The sequence below is a fragment of the Sarcophilus harrisii genome, chromosome 1 (genome assembly GCF_902635505.1).
Source record: "Sarcophilus harrisii chromosome 1, mSarHar1.11, whole genome shotgun sequence".
NCBI lineage: Eukaryota > Metazoa > Chordata > Mammalia > Dasyuromorphia > Dasyuridae > Sarcophilus > Sarcophilus harrisii.
In genome coordinates this window covers 307,229,478-307,253,780 of record NC_045426.1, presented here as the reverse complement: position 1 = coordinate 307,253,780, position 24,303 = coordinate 307,229,478, and the positions used below count along the sequence as shown (strand labels likewise).

The 24,303-nt window shown below is 34.3% G+C and overlaps 1 protein-coding gene across 1 annotated transcript in view; it reads left to right on the top strand.

Moving 5' to 3' along the window:
* Positions 1 to 22,451, top strand: part of PMM2 (phosphomannomutase 2) — a 30,148-nt gene extending 7,697 nt beyond the window's left edge. Inside the window, exons 3-8 of the mRNA XM_003761716.4 lie at positions 509 to 585; positions 1,192 to 1,283; positions 2,823 to 2,922; positions 3,088 to 3,163; positions 9,790 to 9,905; positions 20,486 to 22,451. Coding sequence (XP_003761764.1) covers positions 509 to 585; positions 1,192 to 1,283; positions 2,823 to 2,922; positions 3,088 to 3,163; positions 9,790 to 9,905; positions 20,486 to 20,587 — 563 coding nt within the window. The 3' untranslated portion in view covers positions 20,588 to 22,451. The remainder of the gene's footprint in view (positions 1 to 508; positions 586 to 1,191; positions 1,284 to 2,822; positions 2,923 to 3,087; positions 3,164 to 9,789; positions 9,906 to 20,485) is intronic.
* Positions 22,452 to 24,303: the final 1,852 nt, after the last annotated feature.

Here is a 24,303-nt window from a genome sequence, read left to right as displayed (position 1 = left end):
AATCAAAGGTTATCTCCCGTAAATAACTTCCCCATTGTTTAGTATTTCTTATTGTATTGTAATATGCTTTAAATCTCTAAAATGACAAAAATTAATGGGGTAAATTTGCCTTTTCAGTTGTGTTGTCTGTTCATATTTTCCCTCTCTTATGCCAGACCTTAGTTACAGAATAAAAGTCCTACCATCTTCTAGGATGTACAACAAGAGAATGTTGTGTTCAGGTGTTAGGATAAAATTGGTCCTGTTAGGGGATGGATCATCATGTAATCACAGAATTTTAAAGCTTCCAAAACCAGCCTCCCATATCACAGATGAGGAAGCAGATGAAAAGACATGAAGTGATCCAACTTCTTATTATAGCTAATGGCAAAACCCAAACTCAATGCCAACCCTCCTAATTCCTAGGCTTATGTTCTTTTAATCACATCATTTGTAGTCTTTAAAAATCAGTCTTGAATAGAAACATAAATAAGTTGCATTATGATTTGCTACTCATTTTTATTTTTAGTGCTTGAAAAATATGATTACGTCTTTCCAGAAAATGGTTTGGTAGCATACAAAGATGGCAAATTTCTGTGTAAGCAGGTAGGTCTGTTTCAGAGTCTCCGAAAATGTTTTTTTGCACTGTTGTATAGTAACAACTTCCAAAATAAAATTTGATGATAGCCATAGAAATATGGTAGGGTAGGAAATATAAAGACTGACTTTAAATAGCATATTCTAATGACTTTTTAGACATGTTGTAGTCTTTTTAAGTACAAATAACTATAGCAACAAGTAAATTAAAATGACAGTTTAGGGGAAAGTGGTAATGTGTTGTACTTGGATTCTGGGAATTACTTAACAGTGTATATTATAACCTGCTTCCTCTCTTGATTTCATTGGAAGTTTTAACTGAGTATTATCTAAGAAGGTGTAAGTCTTACAGTTCTCTGGGAGGCATTTGCAAGCCCATGAAAATAGAATCCAGAGTTATAAAGCAGAAAACACAGTTGATTACTAAACTCACTGTTCTGATTAATATGACTTTGTTTTATCATGGGAAAACTAAAGGAATAATGGTAGTAATGACATACATTAACCTCATAAACATTTGTCTCATAATCATATACCAACTTTAGTTGATTGGAAAGCTATTAGGGAAATGAAACATACTTAACCTGGTAACTCCAAAGTCTTTTGTTTGTTTAGAATATTCAGGGTCATTTGGGTGAAGAGCTAATCCAAGATTTAATCAACTATTGTCTCAGTTACATTGCCAAGATTAAGCTGCCAAAGAAGAGGTGGGTGTATGTATGTACTTTTTAGCTTAATCAAAATATGCCTTCTCCATCTAGAGTGAAAATCTGATGCCTTAGATAACAGTATTATTAGTGGACTCAGTACTAATTTTAATCAGAAAACTTCCTCTTGAGTTTCAAGACATACTATACTTTAGGGCAAATTTAGACTATTAAAAGGTAGGAAGCCTTTTAATTAATTCTGGAACAAATGATGAAGTATTTACCAGAATGAGACGAAGTATAGCCCAGAATGGGGTAAGGATAAACAATAAGAAATGGACCTAGACCTGTGATTTTATTGATATTGGGAGCTTTCTCTAATATTGTAGGCAGGTTGGTACCTTTTACTTCCTCTCTTACTTGCCTAGACCACTGAGAGGTTAAGTGACTTTCCCAGGATTATATAACTATTATATGTCAGAAATGGAATTTGAACCAAACCTTCATAACTTTGAGACCAACTCTATCTGCCTCACCACATCACCTCTTGTCCCACAACAACAAATAATAATTTATTGATCTTGGCAGGAACATTGAGAATCCAGTTTTTTATAGCCTCTATAACTAAAGGTTAAGATATGCTCAAAATGATTCTTATAGGTATGGTTAAAATCAGAACCAATATTGGGCTAAATGTCTGGAGTTTGTTTTTATCACTAAGTCTTGATTAAGGCTTATTTAAGTGCAAGAGAAAAAGATCTATTTAATTGAGAGTTGTCATTAGGTGACTTCTGGTTAGTGTTCTTATAAGAGGCTAATGACAACACTTAAAAGATTTATTTAGACTATATATCAGACCATAAAAAAATAAAAGGAATTCCTGCTGGAAATTACCAAATTTTGTTATAGACTAATATTCATTTCATGTAACGAAAAATCTGGCTTGTACATTAATAGATAGTGAAGGAACATATATGAAATTAGATTGTTTTTCCAAATAGAAATTTTTAAAATATAGACTTACTTAATTTAGGATAAATTCAGGGTATTTCCTGGAAAACTTAGTCTTGTGTCATAATTTATTGCTTGTAAAATGAATTTTTGTAAATTTGGAACTCTAATTTAGGATTAATCCTTCCTTGGATGTTTTTGGTTTTCTCATTTATTACCAAAGCTTAGAAGACATTCCAAGAATGTTTTTGTGCTGTTTTTCTAGTAAAAAGCAGTGTATCTAAAGTCTCTAATAAAGTAGCAATCTGGAAATAAACTCCATATTCTAGACATATCTATTGTGTTCTTTTATTCAAATATTTATTGATATTGTCTGTATTGATATCAGTAATACTACTCTTTACCTAACATTTCACAACAAATCCTATGTTGCGGTTTTGCAAGTATAATGTGTGAACTTAAATCCCTAGTTGAATGTTGTTAGACATTAATTTGTTTCCTGTTGGCATGAGTCCTCATCTCATCAACATGAACAGTCTCTTGACTTTTTTCAGGCTAACCCAACATCTCAGCCTTTTTTATACAATTAGAAAATGCCTAGATCATATTTCTCAGTGCACCTATCCTCCAGCTTATCTCTTTCTTTAGGGGCACTTTCATTGAATTTCGGAATGGAATGTTAAATGTATCCCCTATTGGAAGAAGCTGCAGCCATGAAGAACGACTTGAATTTTATGAACTGGATAAAGTAAGTCTTTCTTACATGTCCTTGGCCAGCTATTATACTTTTGAATGTGAGCTAAAATGAATTACTTTGTTACCAAAAATAAGTGAGGAAAAAATTTCTTTTAAAATTATATTTCTAAAATCAAATTAATTTAGTAACCTATATCTTTTTGTTTTTTCTCCACAGAAAGAAAATATAAGGCAGAAATTTGTGACTGATCTGCAGAAAACATTTGAAGGAAAGGGTCTTACATTTTCTATAGGTATTTTCTATTTTAAAACTTATTTGGGATTTTGGTACCCTTTGCCAGATCTTGTTGAATTGTTGAAATATTAAGCTCCAGTTTGTTTACAATGCAGTGGACTAGATAGATGCCATTTGAGGTACAAAGTTTAGATAATTCAACATTCCTAGACTAATAAAATTTGTAGTCTAGTAGAAAGATGTGATGTATACACAGGTAATTAAAATGGGCTTTAACATTTCGAAAGCACCAGAGGCTTCATTATGTCACTCAAGTGACCCTGGATGCTTAAAGATGTTAGCTGATCACAAACTTTGACAAATGTCATCAGATTAGAAAGACTTTATGGATCTAGTTTTATCATCCAAGGACCGGTCTTGTTAGTTTAAAAAGTCCTGTTACTAGGTTGATATACATTCATAGCAATCCTCACTGACTAGCTAGTAGAGTAATCTGCTTGAGAGGAAATAGATATACAGATGAAGTCACAGCTCCTTGAAATAGTGAAGTAAGTCTAATTATATGTCTAAATATAAGTCTAGATAGATAGATATGTCTAAATATATGATAGGGTCCTATATTTCAATATAATTGATTTCCTTTGTAATCTTTTTTTTATGCTTTTGAAAACATGATTATGAGAAGGGATTCATAGGGCTTATATTATTAGACTGTCAAAATTGTTCCTTACACAAAAAAAGTTAAGAACCCTTACCATATGTTCTCAAAAGTTATGTATATAGAATGCAAACTCTTGACAAATTCTACTCCACTGGAAATATGCACATTAGAACATTGTCCAAGAAACAATTTAGCCGAATTCAGATACACTATCACTAGAAGTTGATCATCAGGTATAAATATTTTTGGCAATCACAACATAGAAAACTGTACTAAGGCATGGATAGGGCAATGGCTTATATAAAAGAGAAAGAACTCACACTAAAGGAACTGAGAATCTTTTGAAATAAGTTCATAAGAGAGGCGAAAAATAGAAGTCTGAGGAAAGAAAGGTAATTTTAACCACTGAGGGATCAAAGAAGGCTCAAGGGAAATGTCAAATTTAAATGGGGAATTATCAGGAAAATGAATTTTTTTTAAAGTTTTATTTATTACTCTTTTATCCACAAATACAAATTCAGAATGATGAGGTCTAGATATGGGGTACCTAAATGAAATTAGAATTTAATTGAGGTCTAATGGCAGGATCTGAGTACAGGAAGTCAAATAGAGTCCCCCTGCAACTCCATTGGATTCGGCGCCAGGATATGGAGTAAAATGGTCTAGTGGCGGCGCAAGGGTTCCCAATAAAGGAATTTATTGGCTGTAAAGCTAGATTGATAAAAGAGGTTTATTATGGGGGAGTAAAGTTAAAGTATAGTTAAGGAAATAGGTGAAGGTAGAGATAAGAAGGGCACCGGACACAGAGTTCCAGTGGATAGAGGGTCCTGGCATGCTAGGCATAAGGCTGGAATGTTTAGAACCTCTGCAAAGAGGGGTTCCCAGCTTGGCTCTTTTATAATGGGAGATTTAGCTAGAGGGGCCTGTGGGTATAGTCCTAAGTTGTCTCAGATCCAGGTGGGGCTGGTACAGGCCCAGATCTTCTATTGGAATTAAAAGGGACCAGGATTTGTGAACTCCTATTTTCCTAAATCCAGAAGAATCTACATCAGGGAAAGGTAATGGTGTGAACAAAGGGACTGCAGCTGGGAAATATAGGCTGTGTATGAAAAACAGCAACAGGCTATTTTGGCCTAAGGGCAGAATAGATGTAGAGAAAAGTTAGGAAATAAAAAATAAAACAATAGCTCAGCACCAGATTATTATGGAAGATTGAGTACCAGGCAAAAGAATTCTGAGCCTTACTCAATAGAGTGTAGAGAGCCATTAAAGGGATTTGATTACAGGAAGAACATGGTCAGGTGGATTACAAGAAAGAAAGGTTTACATCCTACCTCTGGTGCTTACTGACACTGTCACCTTGGGCAACTCACATAACCTTTCTTGGTAGCAGCTTCCTCATCTGTCAAATGAAGAGTTGAAATAAATGGATTTTGAATCTATTCAACTCTAGACCTGAAATTCAGTGACTCCCAAAATGTTGAGTGATTTGAAAGAAGCATTAAGTATAGATGGATAGTCACATTATTGATAATTGTGCCTTTGAGATAAGGCTGGAATTCCACATATATTTTGCAAACCATAAAGTACTATACAAACATTAGCTATTATCCCATCCACTCAAAGCAAAGTTATCTCTTCCATGATCCCTTTTCTTTTATTGCCTAAAAAAAACCTAAACCTTTTTCTGTTGCCAACTTCACCTCATTCTGAGCTTTAGTATTCCTGCCTTCTTATATTTATCCTGTTATCTGGTTTCACTTCCATCTTCTGTATATTTCTTTTTAAAATGAGTTGATTCATGAGTTCACTCTTCATCCACATCTGTCTTTTCAGAGAAATCTCATTCTTTTCTCATTTATGTTTTCAATATTTCATACTTGGGTATCCCAAAACATGGGATGGGACATAACTTGTCATGAACTCTGGTTGCTAGATTTCCTCAGGTGAATAGATTTTATTATTCTCACCTATCTGGGGTGTGGGTATTTAAATAAAATATTCCCATCCAGAACCATAATCCATTGATGGGTATCATCACCAGGTTAAGTGTATGAGATCCTTCATGCCTTCTCTCTGAATCTTTTGAAATCATTTTTCCTTGAGGCAGCTAGGTGGTACAGTCGGTAGAGCACCAGCCCTGAAGTCAAATCTGGTTTCAGACACTTAACACTTCCTAAGTGTGTGACCCTGGGCAAGTTACTTAATCCCAATTGCCTCAGCAAAAAAAAAGGGGAAAAATAATCTAAGATGTCAGACTATTCTCCTTGATCATAATCTTTAAAGAATGATCATGTACCTGAGGCTTGCCACTATTTAGATCCCCACAAACAACAGCCCTTACTATTAATGAGAATCAGATCCTGATAAGAATTTGTTAGTTCTGCTTTTTTTGAAGTTTGAAATACTCATTGAGATTAATAAAAACATTAATTGCCCTGCTTTTTCTCAGAGCTAAATTTCTAGCAGAAGTCTGGATAATTTAAATTCCCTGTCACTGTATTCCTTTGTACCAGTACCAGAAATGTATGTTTCGTAGTTGTTACTCAGAAAGCTACTCATAGACCTGGTTTATTGAATGAGTAGATGTCAAAAATTGGAGCATTTGGAATCAACCAAATTGACAATTACTTGTTTGAACAGAAATAGTAACTAAAATGATACTCTTTTTATCAGAAATTACAGAGTACTTTTAACTTTAGTGTCTGTCGTTAAAAAAGCATGACACTTTCTCCTTCTTTGAATTGTGTGTGTATATGTATATTTATCAGTTAAAGTAGATACCCCTGATCACTTTCTTTTTTCTTCTTACTAGATGGCTTTGCATCTCTGGACTTTTTCTAATAAACTATATCCAAACCCTTCCTTTTAAAGATATCACCTGAAAAATTGTATAATGCTTGTATTTTTTAAAACTGTCATTTTATTTCTTCCTCAAAAAAAAAAAAAAAAAAAAAAAAAACATGAATTATATATTTAGCATTGCAAGGGATCTTAAAGGTTATCTAATCCAGTGTTATAACTCTGCAGTTGAGGATAATTGAGAAGCCTAAAATCAGTTAAGTAGCAAAGGTAGGATTTGAGGCAAAGTCACTGGCAAAGGTAGGATTTGAGGCAAAGTCCCCTGGCTCCAGAAGTGCAGTGCTTTTTCCTCTACTACTATTCCCACTTGTATCCACTTGCCTCTTCAGAAAGACAAGCATTAGTATCCCTATTTTACAAAAATTTTGCTCAAAAACTTATTCTGATGCTTCATCATGAAGTGACTTCCAGAATTCTCAAAAGTTATACTAGGTAGAGAACAAAATCTGGAAGGCATTCTCCTTCCTTTCTCTTCCACCCCACCTCCCCCATATTCCACATCATACTGGAAAGGTTTAGAATCTATCTTAAACTCATCTATTCCCTCTTTCTGTCCTGGTGATATAAGTATATGCCAATGATAAACCATTTTCACCCAGATACTCTTGTCGTGAACTCTGGTTTCTAGATTTTCCCCCATGAATAGCCTTTGATTATACTATTCTTATCCTCCTGTTACCTATGTGTCTGGGGAGGGGATTGTTTTTACATAAAATATTCCCACCTAGAGCTGTAATCCATTGATGGGTGTCATCCCACCATGCTTATTTGGTCAGTTTTGTCTATACATTAGGATTTCTAGTTCTTCCAGTTTATTACCTGAATTTAGGACTTTCGTGTATAATAAGGTACGTAAGGCCAAAATTCATTGATTTGGATTTTTTATCCTATGAATTTGTGAGTAGCCCAAGTGCTATTTTCCCCTTTGTTACTATGTATAGATTTGCAAGATACTCAACAAATGCATTGTTTTTCAGTCTTTGTTCAGTATTCTCCATCTCCAGCCAATTTTTCTGGCCTTATATTTTCTGAATTCCATCCTCAGACATCACCTTATACTTACCTATTCACTTTGCAAATTGTTCTCTTCTGTATCCCTTTTTAATAAACAAAAATAAGGAGAATATAACCTATATTCTTGGAGTCTTTAGTTTTTTGCTTGATATTTGCTTGATTTTTTTTTTTTTTTTTTTTTGTTTCCTTCTGGAAGTATCATTTGTGCCTATGTGAATCATTAAAATGGATATTTATTTTTTATAAAATATGTATGTCTCGGATTCATACCCCCAAAAAACAACAGGCCTCTCTCTTGTTATCAGATCAATTAAACAGGAGGTTCATTGCCCTTGAGCAGGAAATCACCAACTACTATCACTCTTTTCTTGATCTCTCACCTGATTTATTCTGTGACTATCATCCTTCAGGCAACTTCTACCTCAGAGCATCCAATTCAAGTCTCTCTAAAAAGAGCTGTTTTTAAATCTGATTTTAAGGTCTGATTATACAGTATACTTTTGCTTCCTTTTTTTCATTATCTTGACAAGGGTCAGCCCCCCAAACCCTCCACCTCAGAACACTTTTATTCCCATTGAACCCTTCTGTTTCCTTTAAGAATGTCTTCTCCTTAACCTGGAGGTATGGAAGAGGTATTTTCCCAGGTCCCTCATCTTTTCAAGGAGGAAAGTAAGCCTACATTTGGAATACAGATAATTCACTGTATTGTGGCAGAAACAAAAGTGCACCACTCAGTACAAGTCAATGCATGATTTCTCCTACTCTCCATCAGGTTGTCTTAAAACTACTTGGTGAGTCCTTATACTTCCTAGTTAAAATCTTTTAGTGTTCATTTCTCTAGCAGTCCATTCTACTGATTTACTGAATTTTGTTTGTTCCATTTGCCTTTTTATCCTTTAACCTTACCTTGTTTTGCCAGCTACTACTTTCTTAGTCTTTTAGATCTACCCCTTCATATTCTACTACCTAATTCTGTTAGTCTTCTAAATCCTTGTATGTTTAATATTTCTGCCTTTCTGCATTTAATTTTGAGGTCTTTATGTTCTAATATATGGTCAATTTTTTTATAGGTTCCATGAACCGCTGAGAAGAAAGTGTACCCCTTTCTGTCACCATTCAGTTTTCTCCAAAGATCTATCATACCTAATTTTTCTAATATTCTATTTAATCCTTATATGTTTTCTTTAATTATCCTTGATCTTGCTTTCTTACAATTTAAGAAGCTGACTCTCAATCAGAATCTGGGTTTAAGGATTCTTCAAATTTTCATCCATTTCTCCTCTCCAGATTCAACTTCACCTAATTAATCTGCATTCTTTTGCTCCTTCCCCCACAGAAACAGGAAGCACAAGTTCTCATTTATGAGGTTGGTTTGAGCAAAATTTGTAGTGGTTTGCTTTTGTTTTTGGTCTGAATTTCAGGACCTGATTTAATTCTGTGGAGCAAGTCAGAAAAAACTTTAATGTTTTAACTGGTTTTAAAGTAATAAAAAATGCCAGCGTCTTTAAATAAGTTATTTTCTCATGTCATGCTGATTAGTCATTACTTATCTCTTTTCCAACCTTTAATAAGAATTCTGAATTAACAATGCTAGAAATAGGGATCATAATTGAATAAGATTGGTGCTTAAGCATTTCTCTTATCAGTAAGACGAACATTTTTATAAAACATTTTTGTGTCTCCTGATTTCAAAAAAAATTGTGGTTTTTAAATCAATAATTTGTGGTTTTAAACCAGAAATTTGAGCTTACTGATTTAGCTCACTCTTTTCTATGACAATTTAAACTGTATATAAAACATTTTCTCCCTAAAAGCCATCTGCAACTTGAGGTGTTTAAGTCTCAGGGTATGCTTAGTTCAGTGTCATTCTTATCACATTTGTGATAAATATACTTCCTTTGCTATCCACTTGTTTGGCAGCATTTATATGCAAATAATTCCCTGAGTTGATCCTCATCAAGACCCAACTAAATGCCAAGCAGGTGAAAGATTTGTGAAAATTGGAATTTTAAATCAAAATATTAAGTTACATTCATCAGTGTGAAAGTAAAATATTGGAAAATTAAGTAGAATAGCAAATTCTATGTTGTTTAAAGATTACCTTTCAATGACCCTTTATTTTATCTTTTTCTCTGTCTTTTATTCAGGAGGCCAAATAAGCTTTGACGTGTTTCCTAATGGATGGGATAAGAGGTACTGTCTGAGACTTGTTGAAAACGATGGCTATAAGACAATTTATTTCTTTGGAGATAAAACGATGCCAGTAAGTATTAAAGTATTTTTACAGTTTCTTTATTAGTATTCTCCTCTAAATAGGAAGAAAAAAAATGAACAAATGGGCTTTCTCCACATGAGAACAGTACTAAATACTTGATCATTCCCTGAGTTTGTTGCCGTGTTTAGAGATAATGCTAGTTTCACCCATTCCCAAGCATTTTCCTAGAAACATAGTTCTAGCCACAAGGGAATGGTGAAGCACAGATGAGGCTTTCTCTTTTAGCTAAAGCATGTAAATTTCCATTGTAGGAAGAAACAGCAAACTTAGATCTATTTCAGTTTTAATCTTTAAATGTTGCCCTTTTTTAGTTAGTTAACACATTGTTTCAATTCTATTACTGTTGAAAATTTGCTCTTAGCCAATCTGGTTTGCTTAATATAAAAATTGTATCTTGTCTGTATGTATACTTTTTTAAAATTGTAACTTTTTAAAAATTGCATAGGATTTAGAACAAGGAGGGACCTTAAGAGATCATTATAGTCCAACTCTTTAGGTTTACAACCAAGATAACCTAGATCCAGAGACGTCAGTTATCTGGCCCAAAGTCGTACAACTAGTGAGTAGCAGAGGTAATGTTTGAATTCAAGCTCTGTAACTCCCAATATACTACTTCTTATTGTACCTTGCTTCCATTTGCATAAACTGTTTTTTGAAATCCTTCAAAGTTAGATATAATTTGAGTCATATATTGGTAAGAAAGTGAAGGGAATCTCATTTAGAGGAGTTGTCATCCATTTTCTTCTTGGTTTTTTATGTTTTTTTATGTATGGCACTCACACCAAAGATAGCATAGATGGTGACTGAAAATAACCAAAATTATATAGCGAGGGGAAGGAACAATTCAGTTCACCTTACTTCCCAGCCCCAGACTGTCAATTCCCCAAATCCTAAACACCCTATCTTTCTGGTATAGAAGATTATACTAAGGTATCATCACCACTAAACTATTATCAATAAAATTATGTGTTTAGGCTGGCAGCCCATGAACTATGTCCTCTACTCCTGGCATAAAGAATAGATTGGCATTTAATCCATTTTGGAATTTAATTCTTGCTTAGAAATATCCTTTCTTAAGCAGACCAGCCTATTATATGTCCAAGATTTTAATGAGATCATTTATTTTGCAATATATAATAGTCATTTTCATAATCTATAATTCTCCAGACCATTATGATAATATAGTTGATTTTACTTTCTTGACATTAAGGCAAATACTATGAAATATGAGAAGGCAAAGGGTATTAATGAAATGTGGTTTGGTAGAATGCATTACCTTTAAATCTGGGTTTGTATCCTCTTGATGTCCTGTCTTAGAAGTGAGGACATTAATAAAATGTTTTGCCATTGACAATATAAGTCACTGATAAAATAAGTCAACTTATATGGTGAAAGCCTCATCCCTTGAGTTTAACCAATTTATATTTTGTGATAATTCATAGAATGATAGACTTGGAAAGCATGTGAATTATCTAGTCCAACTCCCTCATTTAATAGATAAAGAAAATAACTTACTTCGAGTCACATAGCTAATTAATGGCAGAATTAGGACTTTGAACCCAAAACTTTGGTCATCTACTTCAGGGTCCTTTCTGCTGTACCATACTGCTTCATATACCATAATATGAATTAGGATTGCAGAGAATGAGTGAGAGATTTGAGGATGAAGGGTTGGGGAAGAGGATCATGTTAACCCTTCCTAAAAGATTAAGTTCAGGCCCTATCTCTAAGAAACCTTTCCTAAACACCTCAGCCAGCTGGGATCTCCTCTGCACTGAAGTCCTTTAGTAGTGTCTACTACAAACTTGACACTTTTCTCATGATTTTTATTGTTAATTATCTTTTTATGTAGAACCCCAGTCTTCCTGAATAAATTTTAAATTATAAGCTCCTTTAGAGGCAGAGATCACATCTCATACTTTTTGATGCCTATCATCAAACACAGTACTTTGCATGAATTAAGCATTCACAGAATTTTTTAATTGCTTAAAGTGATTTCTCCAAAGCCCATATAGTTGGTAACAAAAGCCTCTTAGACATCTTGACTCCAGTTCAAGAAATAATATTTGATAGCATGTTATAGAGTATCTTCTGGTAAAGTTAAATTAGAACAGTTTTGTTCTTTTCATCCTCATGATGTGTATTCATATAGATAAAATTGTGTACTTTATATTCTTTATGATTGAGTGAAAAAAATTTATATAAGATTGCTGTACCTAGTTATTGAAATCATTTTCAAGATAATATTCCTTCAATAGGTTCCATTTTAAAAAGCCATTGCAAACTGTCACTATCTGATCTCATGCTATTTCTGTTTTTCAAAAACAACTAGGAAGTATAATTATATTCTTTTCAGATGCTAAGTAACTCTTAAGGAGCTTACTCATACCTGCCTACTAAATGTCATTTTCTTTCATAGTGAAGAAAGGAAGAACTTGTTAAAGAGTACAAAAACTTACTTTGGAGAAAAGATGGCCTTCAGATTTTCATCAGAAAAAGTCTCATTTGTTTATTCCACTTGACAAATTAGAATCTAATTCTTGAGACCAACAAAAATCAACTTCAGATGTTTTTTCTAGCTATTTTTCAGGAAGTCCTCACCTTTCCCATATTGGGATCATTGCCACTCAACATTCATTCCTTCTTACCTAAGTACCACCCATACCTCAATTTGCAAACCCTTTATCCTTCATTCCATAGCCATCAGGATCTGTATTTGGGTTCCTTAGCTCCCTCCTTACAATGACTGCAAATTGCCTGTAATCCACTCCCTATGCACACTCTGCAAATGTCTTAAATTTCTACTTCAACATGAATATTATCAGTTCCTGCCCCCTTTATAAATCCTGTCAGCATCTGCTTCTCCTTTCCACTGGTCATAGAAGAGAAGCTCCAGCTATTTGCCAAAATTAATCCTTCAGCTTTTAATACCATTCCCTTATGCCTCTTTAGCACCTCATTCGTTCCCTTGTTCCCATTGCATCTTTGCAGATAGCCAACAAGAATGTTGAGGTTTTCTCATTCTAAAAGTAAAAAAAACACTTTTAAGCTTTTCTTTTCCATTCTACCTACAGTTCTATATTTGTTCATAACAATGCCAACACTTGATGCCTCCACTTCTTCAATATCCACTCTCACCTTGACCGCTTTTGCAATCAGTCTTGATACAATTGAAACTTCCTGCATAAAGATCTCCAATAGAATTTGAGTTCCTTCAGGGCAGGGTCTGTTTTTTTCCTCTTATTTTTTATCTCCAACCCCTTACCATGGTGCCTACCATATAAAATTATTACTCAATAAATGCTTATTTACCTATTGCTTTCTTTAATGTCACCAGGACCTTTCTATTAACCAAATCCAATCAGGTAGTGTTTTTTTCCTCCAATTCTTTTACACTGTTAACTACCCTCTACTACCGGATATTCTCTTTGTTGATTTCAGAGACCATATTGGACTGATTTACCTCTCTGCCTGATCTCCTTTGTCTCTTTGACTTATTATTCCTACAAAACACATAATGTGGACATTCCACAAACTTCTATCCTTGGCCCTCTCTTTTTTTCTCCACACCAAGGATGTTGTGGTAATGTCCTTTGTACCTGTGGCTTTAACCACCACTCTTAAACAATTCTCATATCTAGCTCTCTGGACTTTGCAGTCTATACTTTCTTTTTCTCCTACTGCCCTTAAGACATTTCCATCTGGATATCCCCATAGTGACCCAGATCTGACATAAACAAAACAATTCATTATTTTCTACCCTGACCCTATTTCCTTCTCTGACTTTACTATTTTATTCTGTTATATAATACCATTCACCTTATTTTCCCTATTTGTAACTTAAGGTTAATTTATTCCTTCTCCTCCATCTCACATATATAATCATGGGAACATAAGATAATAGAATTAGAGCTGGAAAAGCCATCAAAACCAACAAGCCTAATCCTTCAAAATGCTGAAAAAAGTCCAAAGCAAAATGCATAGCTATAAGTAAACTAAGGCAGTAGAAGAAGGTAACGGAAATTGATTTTTGGATGAACTTCTTTTTAAAAAACTTCTCTTTAGGAGTAACATCATCAACAAGAAACATTTAGTGAACCTTTTATTTTATGTATTATTTTACGGTCATTGAACTAGTTTTTTTAATGTCTTTACTTGTTATAAAGAAAGGTAGCAAGATCAACAAGACGTACCAATCAGACTTCCTTGGAAAGATTTTTCGGGAGATACCTAGGTAATTTTTATCACTTCAGAAAGCTCTCCTAAATTCTAAGATCTTCAGTTGGTTTATGATCTCATTGATGCAGGTGATCCCTCAAAGATCACTATTCCTTTTCATCCTGGGTGATTCTTGTTTGTGTCTTACTATAAAGTTTCTAATGAGGGTCTACTAAGTATTATATTCCTTCCCTGAGATCTCTTGACGTTTCATTTGTTCCAACAGGAATATGGGCTATCAGTTGGCTAATCCTCTCTTGCTATAATATCAACCTACATGACTTTCCTGGCTATATATATTTTTTGGATACTATATTTTCATCCTATTTGTTTCTTCACTGATAAGTTACATAGCTTATTTCTACCTACCATGCAAATTCCATCGATTTTTAGGTGAACTAACATAATGTCATTATGTTCTAAATATTTCCTAGTTACATTTTAATCCGATTCCAGCAGCACTGAGTAATTCTAGGGCCCACATTTGAGGCCTTTGGACCATAACAGACTGTTTTGACTTCGTGTTGACTATAGGATAAAATAAACCAATATTTAAGGTCCTTCATAATTGTCTGCAACTTACCTTTCTAACTAATTTTTTTTTTTTTTGTTCACACACATTCCATCCAAAATGAACTTTTCTGAACTCAATGCACTATTTCCTCTCTCTATGTATTTATATAGACAATACCTCCTGCCTAAATAAGGTTCCCATCTCATCTCCACCTTTCAGAATTCTTACTTTTTTTCAAGCCTCTTGTCATATACTACCCCCCTCTTCTGTAAAGTATTTCCTATCTCCCCTCAGCTGAAAGTTTTCTTTCCCCTCCTACAGTTTTCAAGAGCATTTTGTAGGGTTCTCTTCTTGGTAATAATCATACCTAGCTTTGTATTATTGTTCTAACTTATGTACATGTTGCATTGCCCCCTGAAAAAATGTAAATTCGAGGCCATGGATTGTCATTTTTAACTCATTGTACATCCCATAATGAGCACATAGTGTTTAACTCATCACAGGTACCTACTATGTATTGAATCATTGAGTAAATCTCAATTCTAAGATGCCTCCCTTTCACCTGCTCCTCCTTTGATGTCCTTGTACTTGCCTAAGGTGTCACGTGTATTTAAGTAGAAGGGACAGGTGTAGAACCCAGTTGTTCTGACTCCAAATTCAGTGTTCTTTCATCATCATCTTGCTGCCAGAAACTAATGTCATGAGTTCAAAACGAAAAGAAAAAAAAAAAAAAAACAGATTATAGGTTCAGAAGATCATGGGATTTTAAAGCTGTTCCAATTCTCTCATTTTATAGATAAAGTAAGATGTTATGCATTTAAAACTATTAAAAATAAGTCTTTGACGAAAAATTTTTTTCTTAGAGTATTTGTCAAAATTGAGACCTTACTTATACAATGTTGCATATAATATTACTGCACACATTTTTCATTTTTGAAAAATTTCTCCTTTACTCTCCCTTCCCCCCAAAAAAAGAGTATTGGCAAGTTATTGATAAAAATTATAAAGATAATTCTGGAAGGCCTTATCTGAAATTTGAGCCTTGCTAATTTATATACAACCCAAGAAGTTCTTGGTACTTTATATGTATTAACAGCTTAAGCCCTATTGGTAAGCAGGTAACTAATTTAGCTACCCATGAATCAAAATCTTATTTTTACCACTAAGTAGCTCTTTGTTCTTAGACTGGAACTTTGTTCAATGACAGCACACAGGATCATAGGATTTAAAGCTGGAAAGGACCTTAGTGACTAATCCACCCTAGTCGTTTATTGTAGAGGGTGGTCACAGTCAGTGGGGAAATGCTGGATTCAGTATAAGGCCCTTCAATCCAGAGGACACCTGCTAACAATGTCTGGTTCTGCTCCCCATCTCCCCTAAGGGCTCTTGGCTTTCCTGAGAAGTCAGGGGGCAATAACACGTGTTGAGATTGAAGCAAAGTGATAACCAGGTGGAAGAGTGATACCAGGTGGCAAACTACATACAATAGCAAGTTGTTTATGTGATCCCATGTGCTCAGTGTTGTCTTTGTTACATTATAAAAAAGGGAAAGTTCTTGAAATAAACTGACTCAATTTTTCCACCATCCTTGGGAGTCCCGCCCTCATCACTTCTCCACTAGGAAGGTATATTTTAATATACCTTTAATAATTTGGGCTCTAGAAAGCAGGACACAACAGTTTACTGCTAAGGAAAAGGCCAAGAGACACAGTCATATCCCCTACTACTAACCTAAGAGTTGTATAGTAACAAGTTAGATAATGGTGCTGTAGTAATGTTTTAATTTGTATGATAATTCACAAAAGCCTTTTAACATTTATCTCATCTAATCTTCATATAACAGCTCTAGCAGTTAGGTGACAATACCATCCGCATTTTATAGATGAGGGCACTATGGCAAAGATAGGACTCCTATCTATTTTATTCCAAATCCAATAATCTTATGATGGGTACAGAATAGAAGGATTATTCAAAGGTTATAAGCTTTACTAAAATTCAAATATACTATATAAAAACACCTTTATGAGACAAAAGTCACATTGTGGCCTATTGAAAAGTTAGATTAGCAAGTGACCAAACAGCTTCCCAGCACTTGGTGTATTTGCTTTCTCCAGTGTTTCCCAAGGACTGTAATTTCACCATACCATAACAGCTGTAAGATGAATAGGCATTCAATAGCCTCTAGCAAATTAATCTCAACATTCACTGTTTCATGTGTTCTAGCTTTTCCAATTCAGTGAGAAAGCAGGCTTTTCCCAGGTTCAATGTGCATGGTCTTTTGCTGTGAGGAAGGGAAAGCATGAATTGTTAAACTTTCCTATAATAGGTTTGTTGAAATAAGTCTGCCAGCTTTTAGTTATCACCAAGTATCTATGTACCTCTAAACCATCTGTTGCAGTATCGATACAAATTTTCTTCAATACTGTGAGCTAAGCTAAGTTGAGAGCTAGTATGTAATAGCAAGTTGAAACAGGAATCAAAAGATATAGTGCTCAGGCAAGTCATTTCCTCTTCTGGAATCCATTTAACTCTGTAAAAAAAGGGTATTGAACTGGATGGTGTTCAAGTTTCCCTATTCGTTCTAACATTTTATACAGTCATCTTCCCCATGATATGGTTTATCCTTATAATCAGCATCATAATGGTACTCTACTACTAAAATTAATAAAAGCACGTGCAAGTGTTGGGAGAAAAACAAAATTTAAGAACCTATCTCAATACTCCCAACTTCTATCAAATGGCAGGTACAGAGTTCTGTGTCCAGGGTGAATTACTCTAGACTTTTAAATATTAATAAGCTGATTTTACTGATAAATTATTGCTAGCCCAAATATATGAGATTCATTGCATATAGTCTCTTCATCCTCTCCTTATTCTCTATTTTAAAATTTTTTCTAAAAGGTTAAAACAGATCAAATTTTAAAACAAAACAATGAAAAGAAATTGCTTTATATCTATTTAATCTAAACACATTCCCATGTTAGCCATGTCTGAAACTCTGTTTCTGTATCTTAAGTTCTTCTCTTCTCCATCAGGAGGTGATGTTCCATCTTCATTCATTTGGATTCAAGGTCTATCATTGCCCTATCAGTTTCTAAAGTTTTTATGTTATCATTAAGTAAAATGTAGTACTAGTTGTATTCCTTTTTCTTTGCATCAAGTTCGTAAAGATCTTCCCAAGTATCCTCTGAAATGGTTCATTTCATTATTTCTTAGGACACAGTAATATTCACTCACATTCATAGAGCCTTTTTTCAGTAGCCTCTCAAATTTTTTTGAAGACATGTTTGTACATTTGTGAGTTCTTTTACCAAAAAGTCTCTTCACTTCACTTATGACAACACAAATAAGCAGCACCTAATAATGGCAGGCAGATTCCCCATTAGAAATCTCCTGCTCTTTATGATTCCAGGGTTCATTCTTTTAAAAATTGTCTGTATTACCCACCCTCAAACCTCAAACCCTGCCCCTTTTCTGGTGTACAAGATGAATACCACCACAGGAAGGAACACCCAATAGCTTTTGCAGAAACCGAAAGGTAAAAAATTTCAAGCCCCATCTCCAAGAAGGAAAACCAAAACCACTGAGGTTCAATTGTCTTATAATGCAGATGATACATTTAAGCCCTAATAATATTGGCAGAGCCAATGGCAAATACTGACACCATGTTTCCCCAACAAATGTTTTTAGGGTTATTTTGGCCCTGCCATGTTACAGATTTTTTTGCCCATTACTACATATTAGTTTAAAACATGAACCCACAATTCCCATTTACTTACACACATACATTCTCTGACTTCCTCTTCTGAACACCATAGAACATCTATAAAACTGTGCTGCTTTTCACACATATTAAAATACTGTGTTGGTATATATATCATATAAATGGTAGTTTTTTATAGTAGGAAAACATGATCAGAGCTCTTGTCTTCCTAACTGATCGATGCAAATGACTAAGTCATAAAAATTGCCTTCATTTGAATGTGACACTTAACACGTGAATACAAACTTAAATATATCTTTATCCCAAGGACAGATATAAAATGTGTAAAATCTTTCAGCTACAGAAGTTAAGGCACAAACAGGCCAAATTTTGTTTCTATCATGAGGAATTTAAATAAATGCTTTAATAAAAAAAACCTATAACCTTGTTAAATTTATATAAAATTTATTAAATTTTAACATCAATCTATAGTTTTTTATGATTCATATGTGAAATGTTTATTACTGCTTATACATTCATAATAAAGATAATTTTTTAATGTTTTGTTAGTAAAATGATGGATTATAATCTGTTTAATGAACTCCAGATGTGTCTCTAGACTTATTTACAAAAATAGATTGTCTTTGACAGATGTTAAGTTTCCATGGACAGCACAGCATTTTACTATTCTTTTAAAATGTTTCTTATCCACCAACCCATTCCTACACATGTACTTTGTGGGATATAAGTGGATGCCCATCATTTAGGGAATGGCTGAATAAGTTATATTATATGGGTGTAATGGTGTATTCTGTAAGAAATGATGAGGGACAGCTAGTTGGTGTAGTGGATAGAGCACTGGCCCTGGTCAAGAGATCTGAGTTCAAATCTGACCTCAGACACTATGGAGACTACAGATTGAAGCATACTTATTTTTAGGGTTTTTTTTTTCTTTTTCATTCTTGTGGTTTTTCCCTTTTGTTCTGATTTTTCTTTTACAGTGTGACTAATATGGAAATGTATTTAAAATACATGTTTAACCTATATCATATTGCTTACTCTCTTGGGAAGTTGGGAAAAGAATGGAGAGAGGGAGAAAATAATTTGGAATTCAAAATCTTTTAAAAATGAGTTGAAAACTATCTTTACATGTAATTGGAAAAAATAAAATATGTTAAGTCGAAGAACAAAAAGGTGCTGTCTAGAAGTGAGATCTGAAATCAGTAAATATTTCACAGGGCTTAGAAGAATATAATCATTCATAAAACTCAATTCTTAAACATTTTTCATTATATAGGCATCTTTTTTTTTTTTTGGCTGAGGCAATGTGACTTGGCCAAGGTCACACAGCCACAATGTGTTGGGTGACAAATTTGAACTCAGATCCTCCTGACTTCAGGGCTGGTGCTCTCACTGCACCATCTAGCTGCCCCTGGCATCCATTTTTTTAAAATGGATTAGATATAGAAAAGCTCCAACAAAGATTCACTATATAATTTATTTATTCACCTTGAGTTCTAGTGATGATTCACAAAATTTGTGAATCTTAAGAACTTCAGTTTTAACTATAATTTGTGAGGCAAGTGTTTTAGGGTGAACATCTAGTTTTCCAAGAAAAAGAACTTAGGTATAACCTTTTTAAAAAATATATTGATGTAAGTAATGTTTTAGCCTTGGGAACAAACCACTTTCCCTTTTTGGGCTTTTTCTGCAAAATAAGGGAACAGATAAGAGATAATTTCTAAGGGCCCTTACAGCTTTAAGTTTCTATGTTTAAAACCTAATCAGTTTTGTGAACAGAAGGAAAAAACTAAAGCAGCCAATAAAATAAAAGCGTGACTTTTACTTTATAAGTATAATTGCATGTTCCAAATTGACTTTTGATTCAAAGAAAAGATTTTTATTTTTTTTCCCTTAGGTTAAAAAGCTTATGTTGTGTTTTGTTTCTTGATTAAGGCCTTTTCCCCCTCAAGATTAATGGATTAATTAATGGTATGTTTCTCTATCTCTGCTAAAGAGTAAAGTTTTTGATTTCTCTGGCAATTTTTACTTCTCTGAAGTAACAACAATCACATGCTAAAAAGAGGTAGTAGTAACAAGTTAAACCTATTTATGTCTTTCTTGTATTTATAGGGTGGAAATGACTATGAAATCTACACAGATTCCCGAACAGTAGGCTATTCAGTGACGAGCCCAGAGGACACACAAAGAATTTGTGAGAAGCTTTTCTTGTAGTCTTCCATTTCTTGGCCATAAAGAGTGAAAGAAAAAAAAAGTCATCTCAAAACTAGAGAAATTAACAAGCCTCAAAGACTTGATACATCACCATTTCAAACTCAAGAAATGCTCCCCTGCCCACCTCCAATTCAGACATCACGGGGTCTTAGAGCATGTGTTGAATTACTGTGAGCAGTGGTCTGTACCCTCAGTAAAGAAGTAGAAACATATCTTCACTCCTAAATCAAAGTTAGAGCCTATCTTTCTTCTTTGTATCTGGAAAAACTGAAGACACAGAAGAGTTCTTGATTTGTGGATCCTAAGGCAACAGTTGACTCAAAGGAACATCCAAAGACACTATTCTCTCCATTTTTCAAGGAGAAACTAAGCATAATCATGGTATACACATTTATCTTTGGGGGGAAGTTCTTATAATGGAAAGGAAAAGTGAAAATTTAGCTACAAGGGACAAACAGGGATTCTGTGACAGAAAGATTTTTATGCCTTCCCAGATTTTGTGCATATAATTTGACCTCCAAAACAGCAACATAGCATTTCTTATATGAAAAATTATGCAGTTTGAAACTTAAGCCCACCATTCACCAAATGGAAGCTGCTCCTACTGACTTTGGGCTTTTAATGAAGGCTCCTTGTTTTGCCAAAACTTTATTATGAAACTCACATCCCTGTGATTAGTGCTTTATTCAGATTGAATGACTCTGCTCTCTTCTTAACCCCCATTTCTTTTTGAGAAGCTGATTTTGTATGACTAGCTAGATGACAGCCCCTAGAAAACCTATCCTTTGGCTCACTACTGTTGGAAACTTGGGAATTGATTTCTGTTTGAACAGTGCAGCTAGTTCATCCACTGTATAACGATCACATCTGTCACTCACTGCCTTTGATGGATGAGTATGGAAAACATCTGACTAGCACATGGTTAGTGAGGCCGGAATAACCTTCCACGATCCTGGCCTAATGGGAGCTTCAGTTTACAAAATCTGAGCTGGTCTCTTGAGTATCCTAAAACAAAACAGTTCTAGAACTCTTCCCCAGTCATCAAGAACCATGTTGTTCTTGGCTAGGCTGTTTAAGAAATACTCTAAATTAACTATCTACCTCCTAGCTATTTTAAAGGTAAAGTTTAAAAAAAGAAAACCTAACTAATAAGTTAGCAATATAAAGTTTCTCATCCTCTCTACCATTATTTATTTATTAATTAAAAAGATCAACTATTGATTAATCCTCATTAGAATTGAATATTGGTTTAGAAGAAATGAGAACATCTGTGGTTTCACTTCTTTTATTTAGTTACTTCAGTATTTCCTTATTTGAATTTTGGATTAAAAAATGGAACAAAATCAGAAACATTTTTTGTCCATTTTGTAACAACAATTTCTCAAGAAAGATAATCTTTCCAGTGAGGCAATTATAAAAAAAACAAACAAACAAACCCTCACTCCTTCTTTGCGGTTGATAGAATGAAAGGATAGGTGACCATAAGGGCAGCACTTGTAGCTAGGCTTTACTAACAGGACTTTGTACTAATTAATTGAGACTTTCTCTTGACTGGCTTCCTCTCCAGTGCCAGCATTGGTAAAACTTTTGAAGTGGCCCACAGCATGCAAGCAAACACAAGAGAGGAAGACTAAGCCCTGCCTATCTCCCCCTTCTGAGTTAGACTGGGGCTAATATTAGGAGTGACACCCCAGGTCCTAGGCACTGATCTGGGGAAAAGATTGGGGATGGAAACGATAAATGTTATCTGCTCTCACCCAAAGTGTTGCACATGGCATTTCTTATTAGTAACTTTCAGAAAACGTGACCAATCTAAGGCTTGTTTTCTTTAACATTGAAAATGAAATAATGTACAAAAAGATTTTTTTTCAAAATCAAAAATAAAATTTTACAGTTTTTAGCAAAAGCACCACTTTTGAACATTATTCATCATAGTTGACATGAGTTCAGGAGGTAAGGTTTTGCAAGTGTGCCATTAAAATGAGTCATTTGATTGCTTGTGCTATACAGATGAGACAGACTAAATGCATCTCCCATTCCCCTTTGGTGTCTGCTTGAACTGAAAGAAGAATGTAGCTCATAAAGAGGTTTTAAAAGCAGTCATTTCCTCTGGTTCCCTCTTTTTATTATAAACAGTAACTAACCCTCACCTCTATTATAGTATTTGTCAGTACTGACTGACCAAATGGCTTTCCAAGACCTACACCTATTTATGTTATGGCCTTTGAATAACCTATATGTCAAAAATCATCAAGTCTTTTCATTCTTATACTTAAGCACCAAATTAAAAATTTCCCTTACATGTTGCTTTTTCCACAAATCAAAACTTACTAGGCAACAGAGTTCTTGTGACCTAGGTTTAGACTGAATTCTAAGATAACACCATATAGTCATAGAGTCATTTAATATTAGAGCTGGAAAAGATCTTGCCAAGATTAATAATTAGGTCTCGATGCAGTGCTATTTTCTGTATGACAAATTATTTCTGAGTAGGGAATTTTTCAAAGCATAATGAAAATAAGCTTTAATTTAGCCCAAATTATCCAGGTGAACACCTTTCCACTTTATTACCTAAGATAAATATTTTAATACAAAAAAAGCCCAAAGAATTGTTTCTAGCTTCTCAAACCCAAAGAAAAGCTAATTGTGAATCAGACTGTGTTCCCCTATATGTGCCTGCCCCTTTATGAAACACCCTGTCATTCAATCTCATTTACACCGGACGACTTTGATCTTTCATGACAACTTTTTGTGAGGCATGTTTCATTTGAAAAGGAAGCCAGCATATGAAAAACAGTAATAGACAACACAGACCCATCAGGAAAAAATTATGTAAAGCAGATATACCAAATCATGTAAAGGACAGCACCTAACTTGTGGACATTCCCCCCATATATTGTAGTGTGCTCCTCTGAAGAATTGAGAAAAGGTATTTGTAAATCTTAAAGCTGCCTCAATCTCTTTAAGAAAACCATAGTGTAGGAACAGCACAGTCTTTGGAGATATGAGATAACCTTGGGTTCAAATCCCACACCCTCAGTACCTCTGTGACTTTGGTCAGGTCACTTAATCATCCCTCAGAGCCTCAGTTTCTACATTTATAAAATGACTGACTTCTAAGTTCCCTGCCAGCCCTACATCTATTATCTTCCTGATATCTTTTACCCAGGAAATTGAAAGGTAAGACTCAGTTATCCTAAGTCATAAAACATATTTTAAAAAGACATGAATGGTAAATAAAACCTGGAAAACACAAGAGTGTCTTAGAATTTGCTAGAACTTAGACAAAGTAACTTCTAAGTGTATTTCCGTTTGAAATACATTTCTTGTGTGCAGCCTGAAACAGCACTGAGTTTGTTATTAGAATAGAGTTTAAATCCTAAGTAAGCCTCATTGAACTTACAAGACACAACATATATATATATCATGTCACATATATGATACCCCATGATCATAGCAAGCTGTTTAAGTGATTTGAGCCGCATTGTCTTTATCTATAAAATGAAAGGGTCTTTGGTCTCCTCTAGGAACTGTCACCTTGGGGAAAAGGAGTCAGCGGAAGAATGTTACACCTTTGACTTGGAAAGCTAATGTGTAGCTTCCAAAGCAGAAAATAAAGGTTCCCAATAAGAGGAGCTTGAGGAAAGGCAGTGTATGAACTTGGGATCCAAAGCAATGACAATACTGTTACCTTATATATTTGCACAATGATTTAA